Source organism: Mirounga leonina, unplaced genomic scaffold (assembly GCF_011800145.1).
Source record: "Mirounga leonina isolate KUSES-001 unplaced genomic scaffold, KU_Mleo_1.0 Mir_166, whole genome shotgun sequence".
NCBI classification, from domain to species: Eukaryota; Metazoa; Chordata; class Mammalia; order Carnivora; family Phocidae; genus Mirounga; species Mirounga leonina.
In genome coordinates this window covers 1,718,362-1,743,126 of record NW_023270418.1, presented here as the reverse complement: position 1 = coordinate 1,743,126, position 24,765 = coordinate 1,718,362, and the positions used below count along the sequence as shown (strand labels likewise).

The 24,765-nt window shown below is 33.7% G+C and overlaps 1 protein-coding gene across 3 annotated transcripts in view; it reads right to left on the bottom strand.

Annotated features, from left to right (window-relative positions):
- PRMT3 (protein arginine methyltransferase 3) overlaps positions 1–24,765 on the bottom strand; it is a 138,846-nt gene that overhangs the window by 68,711 nt on the left and 45,370 nt on the right. For all 3 annotated transcript variants that reach the window (XM_035012449.1, XM_035012448.1, XM_035012450.1), the window contains exon 11: positions 3,063–3,141. In XM_035012449.1, coding sequence (XP_034868340.1) covers positions 3,063–3,141 — 79 coding nt within the window. The remainder of the gene's footprint in view (positions 1–3,062; positions 3,142–24,765) is intronic.

The following is a 24,765-nucleotide window of genomic DNA, read 5'->3' as shown; positions in this document are numbered from 1 at the left end:
TTCTATTACTTGATTTGTCACCTTTAAATGAGAGTCCATGAATTCCTGCTATTAAAGATAATGCAACTCAAGTATATACACTTCTTCCTACCTTCCTCCTGCATTCTCTTTCCAATTTTTGTAAAATACAGTATTTGACATTGTTAGGGTATTAAATACATACATTCTATGTAGTCATCCTAAAACATACATTTGTTTTTGTCTTAATTCTAGTTGTAAAAATATGCATAGGTCACAGCATATCTTTCTTTCCCCCCAATTTTTAATTTAAATTCCAGCTAGCTAACATACAATGCAATATTAGTTTCAGGTGTAGAATTTAGTGACTTATCACTTACATACAACACCCTGTGCTCATCACAAGTGCCCCTCCTTATACCCATTGGGTATTTAACCCATTCCCCCGCCCACAGCAAATCATTTCCTTAGTTTTCCTCTTTATCTATAGCCTAGCTGAATGTAAAACACTACAGTTCCTGACACAACTAGTGCTTTATAAATCTTAGCTAAAAATAGAAGCAATCTTTAGTAAATACATTTTCATTAACTTTATAAAATTATATTTTTAGTAGTAATAGCAGTAAATGAATACCTCTAAAATACTTCAGAATTTGCTTGGTGATAACAGGGAGAAGAAATACTTTGGCTGACTGTGTTTTATAAAGGACTTCCTCCATACCACTGTATATATAGTGAGACATAAATTGAACCTAAATTCATGGGAAAATATCAGTTGTGGTCCCTTCATGTTTATAAGAATCTTTAATATTTTCCCTCTCTCATAATTCATTCTTCTAAAATCATTGCACTAATTGCTTAGTAAATCTTTCTTTTAGAAAAACATAAAGAAAAATTTGCTTTGTAACAGAAGAATGAGCACCTAGATGATTGGAGATATTCATCAGGCATACTCAAATACAAAATAAGCTAAATAGTCTACTTCATGTTACTCATTTCTGACTTTGCCTTCTTTTCTCTTAATTCTGTTAACAAGCAACATTCAATGGCACAGCCTAGGCAGTTAAATGCTGACCTCTCTTCAATATGCCTCCAGATTACCTCAGTGCTAATATTAGGTACATAAAAATTAAAAGAACTAGACTTAGGAGCCTCCACTACATCCCTGATGATGGGAAATACTCTGCTACTGTTTAATCAACTATAACTTCATTATTTTCATGCTGTAAGTTCTTAATGAATTTCATCAGGAGTTCAATTTAAATGTATTAAGTTGCTGTCAGTCCTTCAGTAAGATCGATGAATACCATTCAGGGAGGTATGGAAACAGTTTCCTGAATCTTCCCTAGAACTTCAAGGCAAGAATCAGATTCAATAAAGTGCACTTTAGTAGGGAACAAGAAGGGATGTTGAAAAGAACACGAATATTGGAACTGGCAGATCTAGTCTTTAAAAAAAATAGTCAAGGCTTGACCACTTATTATGTGTCCTCTAGGACACCTTTGTTTCTAAAATTCAAAGGGCTGTTGTGAGGATTAGACATGTAATAATATAAATAAAAGTATAGTTTCTGGCAGCTAGTAGACAATCAACAAATGGTAGGTAATAATTAGTTTCAGTCATTAAGTATAACAGTCATTTTAAAAAAGCCACTGCAACTATAGAAAGATATAGCCAATTTTTGCAGGGTAAAGTATATCTAAAAATTCTAGCCAGGTTCATGTCAGAGATCAGTAATACATCTTGAAATGCTTGCAGAAAATATAGTGATAAAATAAATGAAAGTATTTTGAAAAAGATAGGCAAACCATTTAAAAGCTATTATTAAAGAATTCTATTGTACTGGAGAATTTTCTGTGCTTTATGTTTTGGCCTCACTGATTTTTACTGTACCATAATTGCCAAAGTGATTTCACAGAATATGGATGGGCAGGAGGCATAACTACGATCAAGTGCTTTATGTTACTAGTTCAAAATGTCCAATTTTCATCTATTTTTTTAAAATAATAATTTTCCAGATTTTAGATTTTATTTATCTATTTGAGACAGAGAGAGAGAGAGCATGAGAGGAGGGAAGGGGAGGGAAGGGAAGGAAAGGGGCAGAGCGAGAGGGAGAAGCAAACTCCCCACTGAGCAGAGCTTGATTCCAGGACCCTGAGACCATGACCTGAACTGAAGGCAGACGCTTAACCAACTGAGCCACCCAGGCGCCCCTTTACATAACAATTTTATCAACTGTACTCTGACCACAGAAACCATTTGTTGATCTTGAAGCTTTGAGAAAGTGAAGGTTCAGGGAGAGGTGAATGAAGGGAGACAGATGCTATCCAATTCAGTTTTAATGATTTGATTAAATAAACTTACATGATGCTCTATCTATGTTCCAGGAGCAGTAGAGCTTGTTCAAGAGTAAAAGATGGACAAAACATAATCCCTGCCTTGAAAAGGACTGTTTGTATATAACTGTTCATAGCAGAAGGTTTATAAAAACACATTCTCAAAACATACTCTCATTTAGAGTATACAGAATTAATATGAGAAAGCTTTCCAAATTTATTGCGATCTAATAAAAATACTGATAAAAAATCCAGTATGTCTAGTATAAAAATACTGATCGGGTATGCTGCACTTCATAAACTTAGTAGAAACCAATCACTTTTTAAATGTTCTCATTAAATCACAGAGATGACAGGTTTATATATTTAGTGAAGTCATGGAAAATTGTCCAGTAAAGTAGGTAATATCCAACCTAGTATGAAATACTCTATTGGAAAAAAAAAAAAAAAAGACTAAATGTCATAAGCATTAAAAATCAAAAGGAGTTTGTTAGATTTTGATTTCAACAGCAAAGAGCTTCCAAAGCTAGTCCTACCACTAGTATTTTTATAAAAAGCATTCTTGAGATACCATTAACTTGAAGTCCTGCATATCTTCTATAATGTTCTACTATCAACAGTAAACAACTATCTTCAAGCTTCATCTAATGGAAACATCTTTCATTTCTACTGGGAATTTTCTCTGTCACATAGTTTATTTGAAATCCAAAGGTTCACTTGGTTCTGCCAGACTAAAATTACATTATTAAAACTAGAATTTTTACTCACCCGATCCTCCTTTTGCCAAGTATTTGTTCTTCGCATAAAGGACAGAATCTAACATAGACTCAAAAAGAAGAAAATAGCCCTGCATAAAAAACATAAAAAAAAAAAAAAAGATTTAGAAATGTGGAATCAATATCTTCATAAGTATATCAATTTAAATATCTGGGCTACTCTTTTTACAAAAAATATGTTTTTGTCTCTGCCGCATAATTTTCTGCAAAGTTTGAAGTTACTTTTTGCATTAAATTCTCCAAGTACATCTAAAAAATCAGGCCAGGGTATAAAGTGGACCCAGAAAGTTTATTACGGTCAAATGTACTGAACCTTCTTAATCTGTGCTTCCACTTTCTAGACCATTGTTTCTTCCTCATTAAAAGGAAAATCTGAGATAGGAATTGTTAATGTACCCTCTAACTCCCTGGAATATTGCAATATTAATCCAGACAGTGGTTCTCAGCCACATTTTTGTCCCCTGGAGGACATCTGGCAATGTCTAGTGCCATTTTTGATGGTCACAACTCAGAGGGAAGGAAGGGTGCTACTGGTATCTAGTAATGTAAAGCCAAGAAATGCTGATAAACATGCTACAATGCACAGGAAGCCCCACAACAAAGAACGGTCCAGTCCCCAAAGTTGATAGGGCTAAGGTTAAGAAAGCCTAGTCTGGAATAGCGTTTCCCAAAGAGCTTCCTGCCCAGTGACTTTCTCTTTTGTTTAAAAAAAAAAAAAGGAAGGAAGGAAACCTTTAAAAAACACCAGATGCTTTATCCTCATCTTGAGATTCGTAATGCACATTAGCACACTGATAGTTCTGGGTAGTGTTATGGTAAAGAGGTCTACTGAATATATCTTAACCATATCTTAACGTAACATGGTTACGTTTGTAGGTTTGCCTACAAACCTTTTTCTTTTCCTATTTTACACCTATCAATAACTTGCACAACTAGTGTTCTACGTTCATGAAATACAGCCCTGGAGTACTCCAGATTTTAGAGACCAGTAATGAATCCTCTACCAAGAAAGGATAATCGTAGCACAGGTGAAAAGAAAATTTACCACTACTGGTATAATGAGTAAGGGATCAATGACAGCTTGAGTCAATGACAGTTAGAGCCTACCCCCCAACTACCCAGAGCAGTAGGAAGAGTCAAGTGCTTAGCACATAAAACACTTTACTGCTTAGAATAAACCAACATGAATTCTGCCCTAATGACGCATTCTAAGTTCTCACTTACTCATTTGTTTTGTGCACAAATAACTGTTTGACAGGATAAATGCAATACTCTTTAACCACATGAACAAAGACTTTTTAAAGGGGTCTCTAGAAGAGGAAAAACCTGCAACTTGGGATGGATAATCTTCACAAGAGATTATTATTATTATTTTTAAAGATTTTATTTATTTGAGAGAGAGAGAATGAGAGAGAGAGAGCATGAGAGGGGGGAGGGCCTGAGGGAGAAGCAGACTCCCTGCTGAGCAAGAAGCCCGATGCGGGACTCGATCCCGGGACTCCAGGATCATGACCTGAGCCGAAGACAGTCGCTTAACCAACTGAGCCACCCAGGTGCCCCAAATCTTCACAAGAGATTAACAGCACATTTAAATTTATAGAAAATGTAGCTCACAAGCCTGAATCACTTAAAAAAAACCTAATTAAACTGCCACTAGCAACTCTACATTGATGTTTACCCAATCCCAGCAACATACCAATTCATTGAAAAGAAAATACTTGCCTACAAAAGAAAGACTTAGCAACAAAGCCTTTTATTAATTTGTTTGCATTAGGAAAATTAAGGATTTGGTGGAAACTGTTCTTCTGGTTAGAGTATCTCTGTAATATGTCTAACTCTTACAAGTTTGTTCACTGTTAATATCATCTGCATATTCAAAGAACAAGGAACTTTTGGAAGTCAACTAAGAAATCTTTATCAATCTGACATAATTCATGCAGATCTATGCACACAATTGCTTATAAATAAGCATTCATCTGTTAATTAAAGTGAATTTTAATTGATTCCAAGGAATTATTAAAAGAGAAGTCTTCTATTTACCTTCTATTACTTCTTTTTTCAGACAAGCCAAGACTATGTATATGTATGCACAGACAAAGGAAAAAGATCAGCTGGTAAAACATGTTAATAGCTTGGGGAAAAAACAGTCCTTATTTGCAAGATTACTGCATGTTAAAACATTAATTAAAATAAATTAATTCACATTTTGATACAAACTTAAGTATTCATTATAGTCTAGTCTTTTTTGGAAGAGGGCAAAAAAAATTAGTTTGTCATTGATTTGGCACTGTGTCAAACTGTTTTTATTTATTAACTTTCAAAGTAGTTGGCAAAAAGCTAAGTATTTTGTTTCCTATGTCCAAACTGTCTTACTTCCATGTACCACAAATAAACCAAAGTCTTTTCCATCAGTAACTGAAAGTAGCGCCTTCTAACAACATGCTTATTTACTGCATTTATGATAAAGTTATTATTAGCTATCTACCAGAGATTAAATTGTGGCGTATTTTAAACTGGTGCTAAAGTCAATACCAATAATATAGTGGTGAAAAGGGTGCACTCCTGGATTTAAATCCCAGCGGAGTCCCTTTCTCTCTCTTTTTTAAAAGATTTTATTTTATTCGACAGAGAGAGAGAGAGAGAGAGAGAGACCATAAGCATGAGTGGGAAGGGGGAGGAGGAGGGTGGGGCAGAAGGAGAGGGAGCAGCAGACTCCCTGCTGAGCAGGGAGCGCTCCCTGCTTTGGGGTGGGAGGCTCGATCCCAAGACCCTGGGATCACGACCTGAGCCGTAGGCAGACACTTAACTTACTGAGCCACCCAGGCACCCCAAGGAGTCCCTTTCTCTATATGACCTTGGACAAATTAACATCATTGTGCCTCAGTTTCTTCATCTGTAAAGTGACAATTATGGTATTCTACTTTATAAGGCTGTTCTGAAGATTAAATATGTTAATACACAGAAAAGGTTAGAAAAATAAATCTTATTAATTTAGCTTAAAAAATTAAGAGCTATTTAAAAATACATTTAAAAATAGGCTTGTAAAGACTAATCAAAATTTTAAAATTATATTTAATAAATTAGAGAGTAAAGTTTTACGAGCCTGTCCAGAATCATCTCGTTTATTTAGTCAATGGTCCTATATTACAATCCATGACTCAGAACTGGAATTCCTGTTTTTTCTTTTTCCAGGGGTCTAAGAGAATACATTTTCTTGTGTCACTTTTTTCAGACCAACCAAGACTATGTATATGTGTGCACATACAAAAAAATATAAAACACTCAAAATTTCTTTACATTAAGAAATAGAATTTTAAAACCCAATAAAAGTAATTTGGTCACATTGGCCAAATTGGTGCCAATTCCAACTTTAAGATTCTTCTCACAAAGATAATCACAGGGATTTTTTTTTCCCCCAAGACAAAAAAAAAAAAAAAATCCGTTTTATTTAATACTTCAAATTTTGGTATTTGCACTTAAGACGCTCCCATATGTCTGCTTCTATTTAAAATAGTAAACATCAATAAGCATTTTTCCACATACCCTATGATGATTACATTAGCTAAGCTTACAATTCTGATCAAACTGTATTAGAGATAGTTTCTAAGGTTTTAACTATTCAAACGACCTAATTTTCATATTATAGACATCAACACTAGAGAAGTTAAATGACTTAAGTCATATGACTGGATGAATAATACTGGACAATTTTTTGCTCCCCTTACAAAACAATGGTTTTATGATTCATTTCCTACTGTTGCTAAACTCAACAGTAAAATCAAGTGCAAACAAACAAAAGAAAGAAGATAATCATCCTTGGCAGCAAAAATACCCTTTCATAAATGGCATGTTTTTCCTTCCCATTTTTTCAATCAGTCATCATTATTGATCAGAGAATTTCTGAAAGCAAATAATCAAATGCTTTTGTTGATACAGGTAAAGGATTTAGCACAGTTCTTGGCATAGGGTTAACACATAAAACCTATGAAAGACTGTATCATGTGATTCTTTAACTTGATAGAAGTCACTATGTGGGGTCAGCTACCATGTGGTAGAATTAGGCTAACATGGATAGAAGCAGAAGGCTAACGTAACTCTTTCTTCTTTCATCTTTCCCCATTTTTATCCCCCTTTTCTCTCTTCATTGGTGTACAATTAACAATGGTATTCTGTATCTATAATTTTTGACTTCAGTATCAAAGTATTGCTTATGTAAGTATATGATGAGGCTTCTATTCTGTCAAAGTAGTTTGTAAACCTTAACTTAAAGACTAGCTGATCTAGTAAATCAACAGAAAAGCATTCCTTCAAACCAAGAATAGATTCACATTTCTTCATATTTAGTCTTCAGTGAAGACTGACAATTTTATTGGTCATTCATTTCACTCAGCAGTCAGATTTCTGCTCAACTATTACCTCCTCAAAAAGGATTTTCCTGATGTCTCCACATAAAATATCATCTTTTTCCTCTATCAACCTCCATCTCTTTACCCTACTTTGTATTTCATTGTGATCCTCATGAATTAAAATGTGGTTTATTTTTGTGTTTAACTCTTGACTAAAATGTAAGCTCCAAGAGGAACAAGGATTTTATCTATATTGTTTGAAGCTATATTCCTGAGGGCTACAAATGTGGCTGGTAGACAGCGGGAATTCAGTACGAAATTTTTAAATGAATAAAAGAATAAGAGTTATTAATATCATACATCATTATATTTGTTAAAAATGAAACAGTACCTGCTTTTTCTTACTTTTCTGGTACTTAATAAAACTGGTTATTTTAAGAACATTTTTTTTTTTTTTAAAGTAGGCTCCATGCCTAGCGTGGAGCCCAATGTGGCGCCTGAACTCACAACCCTGAGAACAAGACCTGGGCTGAGATCAAGAGTTGGATGCTTAAACTGACAGCCACCCAGGCACCCCTAAAACTGGTTATTTTTAAATGCTGTTTTGCTTTCTAAAATTAAAATTCTCAAATAGTAGTGATAATTGCTGACTTTTATTGTATTAAGTATCTTTATAAGAATTATTTAATTCTTCCCAAAGCACATCTTACTGTTATTTCCATTTAACTGATAAGGAAATTAAGGCTTACAAATGTTAAATAGCTTAAAACCATACGACTTAAAAAACAGCTCATAGTCACAGAAATAGTTGAATGACCCAGAATTTGAACCTTGGTCTAACTACAGAGTCACGTTCTGAATAACTATCCTATGTTGCTTCTTAAATTGATTTACCTAATTTAAAATAAGATTTAGTATTTGTATTATATACTACCTTTGTAATTAAGGACTCAAGTGTTCTGAAATGAAAAATTTCCCATAAAGCATATTAAACAAGATTAGAATTTATAATAGGTATATGATTCATAATATTTCAGAGTGATAGCTTAGTTGGCAACTGGCTCTTAGCCACCATCCATTATGAAAATTATCAGTTTAGAAAATCCATGCAAATATTAGAATATATGTAGAACCAGTATATGATATCTATGAGATAAATTAATATATCTAGCTTTAAATATTAGCAGATGAAAAGATTCATATATGTATTGCTAACTATTGTCCTTTCTCTCAACTTTCCACTTTGTTAAACTTCATTTTACTATAGGCTCCCAACGGGATAGAATAGCCTTTAATTTCCTGGGAACTGTCCTTGGTTCTGAACCAAGGCATTTATTACTGATATCAAAAGGAGCAGCTCCAAATGTCCGGCTCATCTGCAGTGTAATTCAGAATGTAATTTCACAGGCTGCTGCCTCACCTGTAGGGGTGCCATCTGGAAGAGAATTATACCCAATATTTTCTCCCATGATGCTCATGGGGCATGCTTCTTTCCAAAGTGATTTACTTTTTAAAATTAAAATTTGCATTTACACTTCAAAAATTAATTACTACAAAAGGTACACATTGGATTAAATCTGGGACTACGATATTAACATTATTCATTGAAATGGGGACCTTATTTTTAAAATGTCTGTTCATATCTTCTGAGAATAAATTAATGATAAAAGAAACTTGTGATACCTTCACTATAAGGTTTTCTTTTTTTTAGTGCAAATAACGGAGTTACTGATACACTCTTAGGCATAATTAATTATTATAAAAAGAGAGGCAGGGGAGAGTTACAGATAAAATGAAGAGTTAATCTGTAGAAAGTCTAGTGACAAATACTCAATAATTTAATTTATCTAAAGATAAAAATAAAAGATTACTTCTAACAGAGAAACAAGGCTACAAAATCTTTTTTTTTTTAATTTTTTTTTTTAAGATTTTATTTATTTATTTGAGAGAGAGAATGAGAAAGAGAGAGCACGAGAGGGGGGAGGGTCAGAGGGAGAAGCAGACTCTCCGCCAAGCAGGGAGCCCGATGCGGGACTCGATCCCGGGACTCCAGGATCATGACCTGAGCCGAAGGCAGTCGCTTAACCGACTGAGCCACCCAGGCGCCCAAGGCTACAAAATCTAAACCCAATTTTTAGTATATTTCTGAAGCATGATAAATATTTTATGACACTTTTTTCCAATAGTACTCTCAGTTCTATAAAATCTGCTGTAGACAGAACTGTTACCCAATGTGATTGGGACTACTAGTTGGTTGTTAACTGAAAACAATACATTTTAAGGAAAAAATACAAATAAATATAGATATGTTTACTAATACTCTTTGAGGGGGAATCTATTAATTAGGATCTTCACAATCTTCCTTGCATAAACCACACTCATAATGGATTATAATTTCCAGTTTGGATTATTTTAAAATAGAAAAAAGAATCTAAGGGTATGGAGAATCTCTGAGTTCTGTAATTCCCACCTTCCCACTTCTATTCTGTCACAATCATTTTACTCATTACTTTACTCAACAGGAATATTTTTTACAATCCTGTTCAATAGTTTATGTTAATATTAACTGATATTATGTAAAGAAGCAGGGAAACAAGCACAATAAGCTCTTGGTAAACTTATAATGCAATTAAGAGGAGCAAAACAGGAGCAGCATACTGAAGGCAATTTACCAGCTTTAAGTGTTCAGTTAGCCATGGAATCTAGCACGTTATACAGAGAGAATGCAGAACATCATTAATTTATTGAATTAAATGCAGACTGGTTAAGGACATGTCTATTGTATATCCATGTGACAAAGTATATTCTTAATGATGACACCTTTTAAGGAAAACCTTCTTTGATGTCCCATACTAGGTCAGGTGGCCTTTATAATATGATCTCATTTAGAAATTGAGTTATTATCAATGCACAGGAACGAGAACTTTAAAGCAGGGTTTCTCAACGTTGGCACTACTGACATTTTGGGCCAGATAATACTGTATTGTAGAGGCAATGCTGTCGATTGTATGATGTGTACTAGTACTCCTGGCTTCTACCTAACAAAGGCCACCAGCACTCTCCTCCTGTCTTTCTCCCCCCCAACCCCCAAAACTGCTGTAAAAACCTAAGATGTTTCCAGACATTTCCCAATACCCAAATAGCCCCAGGTGGGCAAAACTGTATACCCTTCACCACTGAGAACCACTGCTCTAGAGATATCCAAAAAGTAATTAGATAAGCACTTTCTCCTAATCTGTAATGCTCTCTGCTAAAAATGTACCAAACTTAAGTTTTTACAGGATATAATGTAACCTCTGTTTATTTCACCATTACATTTATAATAGCCTTACACACTGAATACCTGAATTGTAAAGTTTTTTCAAAGATTCCCCAGTCTATCCCTTGACTCTTTCAACTTAAAATGTGCTAATGCTAATGAATTTATCACAAATGTGATAATGAAGATACTGAGATACTGAGGTATTTTCCTTACTGACAGCTCTACAATGACTGAAACAGATATTACACTTACACACTTGGCAAATGCAAGGTGGCTGATGTTATCAAGCAACAAGAATATCTGTATGTTTTGCATTCACTTACTGTAGAATAGGTAAGAAAAAAAGTTTTGAACATGTATATGTACACACACACACAGACGACGTTTCGGTGTTTTATGTATTTGGCTAAGATAAACTTCTTAAAGCAGAATTTCTGGATTAAAGGACATGTACATTTAAGGTTTTGATCTGTATCATCAAAATGCCTCCAGAAAGACAATTTTTATTCCCACATCTGTCTAAGTGAATTAAAGACTTATATATAGCTTAAAAAGATATAAAGTTTGTGGAGAATATTTTCATGTTCTGGGGTGGGGTGGGAGTATTAACTATAAAGAAAAAGACCAATAAGTTTTACTAGATTAAAATTCAGAACCTCTGTTCATCAAAAAACATAAAAAGAATTAAAAAGAGTTTGAAAAGATATCAAACACACACATATCTTTACTTCCCACGAAGAACACTAATCATTAAGGGAAAAAAAAGGCAATCCAAAGGAAAATGGACAAAGAATTATACACAATTACTTCACAAAACAGGAAATCCAAAGAGCCAATAATGACATATAGAGATGGTGAACTTCATTAGTAATTCAACACAAATAGAAACTACTATTGACTAGCAGAGTGGCAATAATTACAAAGTCATACAATGTCCAGTGTTGACAAGTCTATGGAACAATAAAAAATTTTTTTACAACTTTTAGAAAAGTTTGGCATCATCTAGTAATGCAGAAGAGCAGCACACCTGTTATCTGGCAATTCTACTTCTAAATATACATGTAGAAAAACACACTTGAGTGTAACGGCATACATGTACCTATATACGACAGCACTATTATTTGTCATGGTGAAAGAACTGGAAATGATCCAGTGTCCACCAACCGCAGAATAAGAAACATATTGTTATACAGTCACACAATAGAATATACAAAAATGAAAATGAACAAATTATCCATACTGGCAATATTGATGAATGTTATAAACATGACTTAGTGAAGAAAGCAAAAAGCTATTTTTTTAATACAAAAACATACTTATATTTTGATTCCACTTACATAAATCTCAAAAATTGGAAAATATAAACTACACTGAGTTGGAATGTAAATCTAAGTGGCAAAAACATAAAGGAAGCAAGTAAATGATTACCACAGGGTCAGGAGAGTGGTAACCTCTCTGGGATGGGAAAGAAGTTGTAACAGATACAATTAAAAGATAAAAAGTTATTTTAAAATATTTGGAAAGATATTGTAAGAGACATCTGAAGATGAAATTAGTATACAAAGATATTTGAAGAAAGTTGAAAAGATACTTGACAGCTGCTTTCTATATTTTGATCTAATGATTATACAAGTGTTCATTATGTAACTATTTCTTACACTGGGTCTGTAAGTTTATGCTATCTTCTGTGCATGTTGTATTTCACAACTTATTAAAACGAAGATTTTATGACTAGTTATATAATATGCAATTGTCTGGGAGAAGGCAAAAGGAACACACACTCAAATCTGTTTATAAATGTTAAAATGTGTCTAGAATAGTACACAATTAATTAGAAAAGTGCTAAAGTAAACTAAAGGACCAAATTTAATAGGGACAAAGGACAATACTTCATAATGGTAAAGAAAAAAAAAAAGAAGCCAAACTTTATCAATAATACATAACAATTCTAATGTGTATGAACCTAAAAACTACATAAAACTATCTGAAGCAAAAACTGACAGATGAAAAGAGAAACAACTCCTGAACTATCGGTAGAAACTGCATTCTTCTTCTTTTAGTAGTTAATAGAACAGATAGACTTAAAATAATAAGCACTTAAAAGATGTGAATCATACTATCAACCAACTTGACCCAATTGACAATTATATACGTCCATCCAACAACAGCAGAATACACATTCATTTAAATGAATGTGGAACATTCAACAAAACAGACCATATTCTGGGCCATAAAGCAAGTCTGAACAAATTTAATGTAATGATAACACAGACAGTATGTACTCTGATATCAACCAAATTAAATCATAAATCAGTAACAGAAAGATAAAAAGTTCCAAACATTTAGGAATTAAACAACATACTTCTAAATAATTCATTCATCAAAGCAGAGATCACAGGGTAATATTTTAAATTGAACAAAAAATTTGTGGGATACAGCTACCGTAGTCATAATGGGAAATTTATAGATTTAAAGGAGATGAAAAAAGCAAGGTGTAGAACAATATGCAGAATATGCTTACTCTACACTAAATGTAAGGGTGGGGCTTGTCATCTATTTTGTTCACTGCTTTATCCTGCCTAGAACAGGGTCAGGTACATAGCAGCCTCACAATGTTTGTAAAGAAATGAATCAATGTGCCAAGAGGTAGAGATATATGTATAACTTATTATAACGTTTCAGGAAGGATACACAAGAATTTGGTAACAGATTTTGTTGGGGAATCAGTGTAGGTCTTGAGTGGTAGTGTAAAGACAAGATGAAATTTGTAACTTCTGTGTAATTATATAGTAAAAAAGCAATAATAAAATTTTACATGTATATAACAAATATTTGTTAGAGCAGCTCCTATTTCATAATTACTTCACTTGATCGTTACCTCCCATGCAAGAAGAATGAAAATAATAGTAGTAGCTACCATTTATTAAGCAATTACTATGTGCTTGCTACTCTCCTGCAAGACTATTTCCTTCCTCTCCTCATACCTCACAACATATAGTTCTCACTTCTTAGTGCCATGGACTTCTGGAGAACATAACAGCACAGGAGATAATTCCTTCTGCATACTCTTCTAAAGTTCAAAAAACTTCTATCATATTAAAAGTCTCTTCCCCACTAGATGGCACTCTCACTTAATGAACAAAAGACTGACAGTCAAATTGGTTCTTTCTTCAAACTGCAGCAAATGGTCCAAAAAGCAAGCCTATCAAAGGCAAAACTGGAGGTGCCTAGGTGGCTCAGTCAGCTGACCGTCTGACTCTTGGTTTCAGCTCAGGTCATGATCTCAGGGTTGTGAGACTGAGCTCCACAGCAGGCTCCACGCTCAGTGGGGGTCTGTTTGAAATTCTTTCCCTCACCCTCTTCTGCCCCTCTCCCTGCTCACATGCTCCCCCCTCAAATAAATAAATAAATCTTAAAAAAAGAAAAAGGAAAAACCAAATCATCTCAAGATCTTTCCAAATGCACATATGGGTCTTACTCCAGAGTTACAGAATCGGTTTCCAAGGATAAGGGTATGAAATGCAATATTAATTTTTACTTTTTAAAAAAGGTTTTATTTATCCAATGTGGGGCTCAAACTCACAGCCCTGAGATCAAGAGTTGCATGCTCTATCAGAGCCAGCCAAGTGCCCCAATAAATATTAATTTCTAAAAATGTTCCCAATCCCCATACCAGTTGAAAAAAAAAATCTTAATTATAACTGGATATTCTACTTTAAAAATTACAACTAAAGTATTAGTACTTCTGTTGAAGAGAATTATATTAGAGCACATATATATACACATATATAACAATGTATAAAGTATGCTAACTTTTATATAACAAAAGAGTGAAAATATAAATACATAAATATCTAATATTTTTTCTAAAAAGTCAAAAGCTTATAAAAAGGTTATTCACTAAGGGACAAAAGAAATAGAATCACATCATTTCTTCATAATTAAAACACAAAATTAAACTAAATAAAGGAAAAAGCAATGTCCCAAATTGAAGAACAAGGAAATAAATAAATCTGATTGTATGTCATGTTGGTGACATACTAACCTGTGAAATTAATTACTTCAAATGACTTTCAAACACAGTAGTTAGACTGTATATTTCCCATGAGCTATATTCTAGAACAAAAGAAATTACAAAGAAATCTTCAACTGCATGTAGAAGCCTTACTGTTAGTAATAAAGGTGGTATAAGATTTATAAAACTATAATGGGCAATTACATGATAAAGTCAATAAGTAATTAGCATTATCTTAGAAATCAAGATTTTCTGTAAAGAAATACAAGTATAAAATTAAAAACTTAAAAAATTCCATAATCTTAATTTGGAAAAATCAGTATAAACTCATAATTTTTCATAACAAAAAAATAGCTACATCTGTCCACTAAAATAAACATTATAAGCAATGACATTGCATGACAATTCATTACTCTGAAAATGGCAAATAAATAGAAAATACTGAAATTTTATCCTATTTTTCCTATTCAAATTACAGTTCATAACCAAATATTTGAGGAGAGAAAGTACTTTGGGAATAATTTCAGCTAACAAATAGAGAATAACTGGTACAGGTAGAATATCGTAACTTGGCAACTTTTAATGAAATAATGAATCCAAGAAATCATTTTCAATAGCTTCTAAAACCATTAGGTAGGTTTATAATGAATAGATTAGGCTGAGAGCTCCAAAAAGCCACTGATCAACCTTAACATAATAGAAGGAGACAACCAGACATTGAGTCCCCTGATTCAAGGCAACAGAAACTAACCATCACTGCCCCCCATGAAGTGTTTTCATGGGCGGGGGGAAACAACAACTTTAATTTGTTAAACCTCTATTTCTGGACCCCATATTTCTGGTTTACAAGAAATACAAGGGATAGAAAAACATATTAAGTGACACCATGAGGATGCAATCATCAAAATCTAGAAAGTAGAAAATTCTACAGGACAACTGACTGAGTTTCTTCAAAGAATGGCAAGAAAAAAAGGGAGGAGGTGAATGTATAGACGATAGATTTTAGACTTGATATCAAAAGCATGATCCATAAAAATAAAAATTGATAAATTGGACTTTATCAAAATTATAAACTTTTGCTCTGTGAAAGGCTTGTTAAGGGGACTGGCTATAAATTGGAAAAAATATTTGCAAACCACATATCCAATAAAGAACTAGTAAAAAAGAACTATCAAACTCAGCAGTAAATAAACAATCCAAATAGAAAAAAAGCAAAAGACACAAACAAACATTTTACTGAAAAAGATACAGAAGGCAGATATGCACATGAAAAGATGTTTAACATCATTAACCATTAGGGAAATGCAAATTAAAATTATAATGAGATATCACTATACACCTATCAGAATGGCTTCAATAAAAAATCGTGACAATATACAATGTTGGCAAGAACGTAGATAGATACTGCCACTGGAACAGTCACACATTGCTGTAAGAATATAAAATGGTACAGCCCCTCTGCAAAAACAGTTTGGCAGTTTCTTATGGAACTAAACATGCAATCACCATATGACTAGCTATTGTACTCTTGGGCATATATCTGAGAGAAATGAAAACTTACGTTCACACAAAATCATATATGCACAAATGTTCATACAGCTTTATTTGTAATAGCCCCAAACTGGATATTCTTCAAAAGTTAAATGGTTAAAACAACTTTGGTATATTCATACCACTGGAAAAGTACTTAGAAATAAGGGCGAGACTATGGATATGTACAATAATTTGGATGACTCTCCAGGGAATTAAGCTAAGTGAAAAATGCCAACCCGAAAAGGTCACATACTATACAATTCCATTTCATTCTTGAAATGACAAAATTATACAAATTGAGAACACATTAGTGACTGCCAGAAGTCAAGGCTGGCGAATGGAAGAGGGAGTGGTTTAGCCATAGAAGGATAACAGGAGGGCTCCTTGCCGTGATAAAACTGTTCTGTATCCAATGGTATCAATATCAGTATCAACATCCTAGTTGTGCTGCTGCACCATAGATTTTAAGATGTTATAGAAACCGGGTAAAGAGAATAAGGCATCTCTCTGGATTATCTAATCTAATAATCTGGATTATTAATCTACAATCATCTCAAAATAAAAAGCTTAATTAAAAAAAGATTTATGAGATAAATTAATCAAATGCAACATGTAGACATAACTCAGATCCTGATTTAAACAAATCAGTTGTAAAAAAATATATAAAATTCATGAAGCAATCAGGGAAATGTGAACACAGACTGAGTATTAGGAATTTTTTTTGAATATGGAATTGTGCCTATATCGGTAATTTTGTTAGGCTCAATGACATAATAAATATACATTTAAAAAAGTCCTTATCGGTTAAAAAAAGATAGCAGAAAAATATAATAGTGCAAAGATAAATAAAACAAAAATGGCAAAATATCGACAATTGTTGAAGCTGGGTGATAGGTGCATAAGGTTCATTGAAACATTTGTTCTAAATTTTTTACATTAGAAATTTTCCCTAATAAAGTGTTTTTAAAAATTAAAAAGAATAAATAACAGTGGTCTGCATCTGTAAATATCCCAGGTACAAAGCAAAAACAAATGCCAAATTATCTGGGGTAAAACCCAAGCACCAAAGAGTTTTCCACAGATAAAGTTCCTTAGAAAATATATCGCAGAATAATCAAATAGTACTAAACACTCAAATAAATAAGCACCAAGCACCAGGAATGAAGGCTAGTAGAAACAATAGTCAGCAAAAGCAGATCTGCAAAACTGCTGGATATTGTTTACGATTTATGAGATTAAAAGAGGCTTGACGATAAGAGTAACAAGCAAGCAAAATTTTAAAAGAACCAAAGAGAATTCCTAGAAGTAAAAAAAAAAAATTTTTTTTAAATGAGATAAAACTCAATAGATGAGTTTAACAGATAATTAGAAAGAGCTTCAGAAAAAATTAGTAAGTTGGCAGACTGAACTGAAGAAATTATCCAGAATACAGCCAAAAAAGTCAAAACAAGAGAAAATATGAAGGAGTATAAGAGGCATAAAAGATAGATAAGTCTAATAAATATGTAATGGCAATTCAAGAAAGATTTATTAAACAAGATACAAAAACTCAAACAATAAAAGAATTCTGGTAAACTTAATTCATTAAGTATGTCTTATTCATCAAATCACACCAAAAAATAATGCAATGATAAGCCATAACAAACATAACTGATAGGGAATCCATCAGTTGTATCCATCAACAAGCTAAGTTATCCTACATTAACAAACAGTATCCAAATCATCACTGAAAACAGAAAAGATTTATTTCTTACATTACAGGCTGACAAGAGTCATTGCTTATTATAATTACTCAGAAGTCAGGCTGACAGAGGGTTCATATTAATACAAGCTTCCAGAGTAACTGATGTGTAAAAAGGGGATATGGAAAACTGTGTACCGGATGTTAAACATTCTGTCTGGATATGACTTTCACTGGCCAAAGTAAGTCATAGGGCCACATCTGACTTCGAAGGGGACAGAGAGTTAAATTCTAATATGTGCCCAGAAACCAGGAGATGCAGAAAATATGAGAAGAGCCTTAACAACAGATTGGCAACTAGAATAAATAAGGAGCTCTCAGAAAAATAATAAAAAAATAAAGATCTCCAACAGAAATATCGCCAAAAGAAATTAACTAAAATTTCACAGAATGCCAAAATGAACCATAAGCACACTGAATGTGACAACCACTAGTCTTTAAACATTATTAAATATTTGAATTATGTACTGCCTTTCAAATTCTTATACAATTGCATTCCAGAATTTCCTTCTCTGGTTATGTAATGAAATGGAAAAAACTAGGAATTAAAAACAAAACTTATTATTTTTTATCTCAGGAACATGCTTGTAATGGGTTTTATCTGTTGGCTGTATAAAAGAATGAGATTTCTTTCTGTCTTTGCAATCTCTTAGTGTTTGCCTGTTATGCACATCACATTCAAGCTTACTGCTTATCTAATAAAAAAAACTGTGTGTTTTCTCTTCTAAAAAACAGTAATCACAATAGAACTGAACAAGGAAAGAGGAAATGACGTCAAAACTGATATCCCTAAGGAAAAAAAGTAAAATGTGTGCTCTTCAGGGTTTACTGGTTCTGCAATAAGGGTTCCTCAGAGCACATCATCAGCTTATGTAGAGAACAAGAGTGCCAGGGATTTTGCTTTATTAATGGTAGATTATCTCTCAAATATGATAATACTTGAATGTTTCTTATTTTAATAACAGCGTAAAAGATAATAATTCAGGAAAAAAGTAATACTTAGAACTATTTTTAAAAATCACTTGAATGTCGGGACGCCTCTTTGGCTCAGTTGGTTAAGCGTCTCCCTTTGGCTCAGGTCATACTCCCAGGGTCTGGGATCGAGTCCTGCATCAGGCTCCTTGCTCAGCAGGGAGCCTGCTTCTCCCTGTGCCTGCTGTACCCCCTGCTTGTGCACACACTCTCTCTCTCTCTCTCTGACAAACAAATAAATAAAATCTTTTAAAAAATCACTTGAATGTGGGATTCAGCTAAATCGGTACTTAGAAATATTAGCTTCTAATGCCAAATATTAGAAAAAGAAAAGCTGGAAATCAATGATCTAATCTAATAAGCTTCCTTTTCAAGAAGCTAGAAAAGAGCAGCAAATTAAACTCTAAAGAGAGTAGAGGGAAATAGAGACTGAAGTGGAAATCAATACGATAGAAAACAAATGTTGACAGATCAACACAAAGCACAATTCGGGTTCTTTGAAAAGAGCAGTAAATGACAAACCTTTAGCAAAACTGATCAAGACAAATTACATGTCATTTCCTAATAACAGAAACTAGATTAAGCCTTGGGTTTGTTTCTGGTCACTTGCTTTTATTGGACAGAAGCACAAATTAATAAAAGTAAGACTGAAGACTGAATTCCTGAGATCAGGTAGCCTCAAATTCATTCAACTTCATGTTACTTTATATTGGGTATTCCCAAATAAATATTCTAGTATTAAAAATGGATAAAGGGAAGAGAATGGAAAATAGAGCAGACCAAATCGATGTTATCACCACTACTGGAGAATTTACTCAAAATACATAATCTACCAAAAACAGGTCAGAAAAAAACATTCATTCCTAAGAACAGATCAAAATTTACTGTAACTAACTCCTGCCCTAATTCTCACTTCACCTAACTGAACAATGACTTCATAGTTCTGCTATCTATCTAAATTTTGCCTATCTGGAGACTCTATTAAAGAAAATATAACATGTGAAAGATCTGTAACCCAAGAGAAGAAAACCTCAGGGGACAATTATCTTCATCAAGTCCTTTTAAATCAGTTTCAAGAAGCAGTGTAAGTCATGGCTTCTTAAACTTGTCCCTTGAAGTATCTCTAAATGGCAAAAGAGAATGGATTGAAACTCCCAAGGAACTAGGAAGGACTTAGTAAAATCAGCCTTGGGAGGGCTCAAAAAGCTATGAAGGCTAATGTTTTATGTTAAAAATTTGTGAGACTTTTGCATTCCACAGAAATACAAATAATGCTTTTTCCCTCCCAAATCTTCACACCATACCTAATCTGTTATTTCTCAAACACATGATTGGCAGGTTCTCTAAATCCAGGTTGAGGTGTATATGAGCAAGTTTTCTTTATTACAAACTGGTGGCATCTATATGATTACTCAACTCTTGTGAATCAAATATCTATTCATGGATAACTTTTAAGTAGAAACTTCACACTAACTGTGCCAACTCAGTTACATAGGATAATCTAACTGTGTTTATATTAAATGTCCAACTGTCTGAAAATGAAAACTGGAGCTTTCTTTCATTCACAGGTAGAAGTAAACAGCATTACTTCTTCTGCTTTAACAAAGGGCTCATAAACCAAGGGGGGAAGCACTAGGAATGTTCTTCACCCAAGTGTTAATAGTCTTTACTTCATGTATATTACCATTTTCAAATTTTACTTACTGAATAACCTAGTCAGGCAGCTCATTCATTAGTTAGCAAGTGCTTAATAGACTATACAATTTTCAAAACCAAAGAGCTAACTACTGAGATTTTATTATGTGCAGAAAATGCTTCAAGAAATTTATATCTATTAACTTACTTAATCTTCACAAAAACCCTATGAAGTAGGTATTACTATTATCTTCATTTTATAAAGAAAGAAACTGAGGCACAGACAAGTTCAGTAACATGCCCAAGGCAACAAACCTAAGCAGCAAAACAGGGCGAAGGGTAAGGTAGTCTGACTCCAGAGCACCATTCTCAACCCTGTCATATGTTACCTTCCTGACTTCATGTGCTGTATAGCAAATTATAAATAAGATTATATCTATGGCCAGTGAATTTCTAAGTTGTAAAGTTCTCTTATGGTGTACATTCCCTCATCATGCTAAGCCCTGTGATAGAATCTGGTCATACCAAGTAAATCCTAGCTCCCAGTCTCAGGAGAATGGAAAAAGGTACATGAACAATTAATTACAATACACTCTAATTTGTGTTGTTAAAAACAGACCAGGAAAGGTCACCTATGCTCATGGCAGTTGGCTGAAATGACATGGCTTCACTGTCAGACTAAAAACGACAAAAACATTTCAACGTCCACCAGTTTAAAATGTGACCTATGGGGGCGCCTGGGTGGCTCAGTCGTTAAGCGTCTGCCTTCGGCTCAGGTCATGATCCCAGGGTCCTGGGATGGAGCCCCGCATCGGGCTCTCCGCTCCGCGGGAAGCCTGCTTCTCCCTCTCCCACTCCCCCTGCTTGTGTTCCCCTCTCTCTGTGTCTCTCTCTGTCAAATAAATAAATCTTTAAAAAAAAAAAATGTGACCTATGACAGGCTTCATGGTCAGTTTGTGGACTGTTGATGAGCCAAATCACAAGCCATGTTGTTTTTTAAATGATATCTTGAAATGCTACTCATTAATAAAGAGTATTAAATATGAACAAAAGATACCACTGTGGGTGTGGGTGTGTGCATTCATGTGTATTACACAGATACACTTGTGCTGGTGAAGATGAGGTAGGAAAGTTAATTCTTAAATTTCAAGGACACATCCAAGAATATTTTAAGGAGGAATTTTAGGTAGCTTCTGTGAGAAGCAAGCCAAGATAGAAAAATTGCTAAAAGGGACTTCAGACAATTTTAATGTAGGTCAGGAATGATCATGACAATGAAATATAAAGTTCACCTAATGTATAATTCTGCTGATAATCCTGATGATGGAAAAAAACAAAGGTGCAAACAAGAATCATCACTGGCAATCGTATCATATGATGCCAGGATCTTATCTATGTATTTATAAGGAGGTCACACTGAAAACATAGATGGAAAACACTAACACCAAATGAGTCAATCTGGCTTAACTGGTTTGTAGCACAGAATTAGGGACACTTACTTTGGACAGTTTTATTAGACAATCAGAAATAAGATGTCATAAAGAATGGCTCTATTGGTAGAGTAAAATATGGAAAATGAAAGGAGATACTCTTAGGCATAAATACTAACATCTTATAGAGATTAAACTGATTTAACTCATATTTATTCATTCAGTTATTTATTTAATATTGGCTAATTTCAGTTATTTATTTAATACCAGTTATTTATATAACTGATAATAATTTTACCAAATGGAAATTCCATTCAATAAAAAATGAAAATATAAAATTAAAAGAAAGCCTAAGTCTGAAAATTCATAACTCTAAGAGGCAAGTGATGGCTTATTAAATAATATGCTAACAGCAATGATTTGGCTTTTAAAATTACATTCTTTTTTTTTTTAAGATTTTATTTATTCATTTGACAGAGAGAGACACAGCGAGAGGGAACACAAGCAGGGGCAGTGGGAGAGGGAGAAGCAGGCTTAACTAAGAACATCTTCCAAAATAAAGCAAAGTTCATGAATAGTTGTAGACAAAAAAATAAATCTAGATTAACATGGAATAGTTAGTGGACTATAGGAGAAGAAAACAAAATGTACATCTCTGTAACATACAATACCTACATTGCTACACTGCATTACAAGTCCATTAAACATCTGAGTCCAATTTTTATGCCGAGTATATTCTTTTTTTGACCTTTCTTGTTGAAAATACTTTTAGAAAAAGAGAAAAAAATGTATGTTATGGCTTAAAATGGTGTTTTTCTAGATTTTTGTACCATTACCACCATATGTTAAAAAAAAAAAAGACAAAGAGAGGATTCTGTGCAATATATCTTAGTTTTAAAATGCTGGTTCATGAAAATGTGGGTTTAAAATAGATTTAAAATATTAAGTCATCTACCACTGGCCCATCATTTCAGCCAAAGCAGGAATATCTGGAAAATGTTGGATATATTTTAGAAAGCATACCTGTTCCTCCTGTTAATTAGGTATTTGGAATTTTCCAACTACTCAGCTCAGAAATCCTAGAAGTACCCAATTTAGAAGAGGATTTACAGGATTTAGAAAGTACTATAAATATTGCCAATCCACAAAGTTGACTCAAAACATTCCAGCATAAGCCTACTTAAAAATCTTAATGCAAATTTTATTAGAGAAATAAGGCTATCCAAAGTTGCCTGCCTTAGAATAATGGCCATAAATTATAGTGTCTAATGCTCCACCTAACACATTTAACATGATCTGCTAGACTTCAATTCCACTGATGTCTATAAGGAAAGGAAGACAGTAAGATAATGCAAACTCTTAAGTTACACCCTTGTGAAGAGGAATAAGGAAATACTTCCTGAATACACTAATTTACTTCTCTTAGTGAAGGGCTTCTGAAAGCACCTTGGTTCCAAACAACTGGCTTTCATTCCAGGTTCCGGTGACTCAGAATTATTTGTATTATAATGCCTTCCTAATAAAGGCAGAGATCACACCTGACCAGTCCTCCAAAATGAAAGGTACCCTTTATATCAATTACAGTCTAGGAGAACAGAAACCATAGGTCATGAAAACAGAGAAAAATGAATACAGGAAGTTGGTTACAGAGAGGGTAAAAGATATGGTAAGTGATCAAGAAGGGACTGAGACAACTGGACATCAGCAGACACCAGGAAGGAACTACCATTCCTAGGCTAGAGAGACAAAAGGAAGAAGCAGTGCTACAAGAGTCCAGGGCAGAGTCACACAGTGGACACTGGAATTATGACAGACTTGTCCAGTGGGAACTGGAGTCACAAAAGAAATGGCTTCTGCCAGCAATACAACTAGAGGCAAACAGAAGCAAAGAAATGCCCTGACTCTTCCCTTTCTTTAAATCTCCTATTAGTGTTTCCCATTGGGTTTCCCAAACCCCACGGAAGATGGTTGTCCTTGGAGCCTAGAAAAAGCAGCCTGCAGAGTTAGCCCTCCTTCAGTACAGAAGCAGGCAGGAGAAGAGTGTAAAATAAAATGCACCTGAGGACAAATAAGCCCAAGAACAGCACAGCTTTTCAATAAAGTTCATATTGTAAATGTGATGATCTCATAAATTCACTCAATCCAGCTAATTTTTTGTTATTATACCAACTGGCTCTAAGATTTTAATTGAATATTAGTACTTCTAGATCATCTTTCAGATTTTGAAATGAAAATTCCTAGAATATCAATATCTAGAAATATAATTCTGCTAGGCAGGTCAAGAACTATCCAACTATTTATAACCAGCTATGGAAAAATGTTCAACTGAAATGACAGAAAGTTTAGTAAAGTCTGTCTCAGTTTGCTTATATCCTAATTTGGAGTAATTTAATAGATGCATTTTCCAAGAAAAGTAAAATGGTGATGGAGAAATGAGCATGTCAGCCAACATTTAGTATACACTATTTTAACTTATTGATGAGTAAATGCCTCAAATGTACTTCTTCAAAGCACCTTTTTGTCATCCTTAAAAAGATGCTGGATTTTTAATTATATGTAACTAAATCCGTATCTTTTCACCCAATTCATAAAAGAAATCAGAGTGCTAATACAAATTCTCTGGTATAAGAAAAATAATGACATTGTGATTAAAAATTATTAGAAGCTAACCCTACCATAAAAAAATCAACATATTCTTTCATGTACAAAAGAGTAACTGCTAACAACAGTGACTGTCACTGGCTCTAGACTGAAATTTACT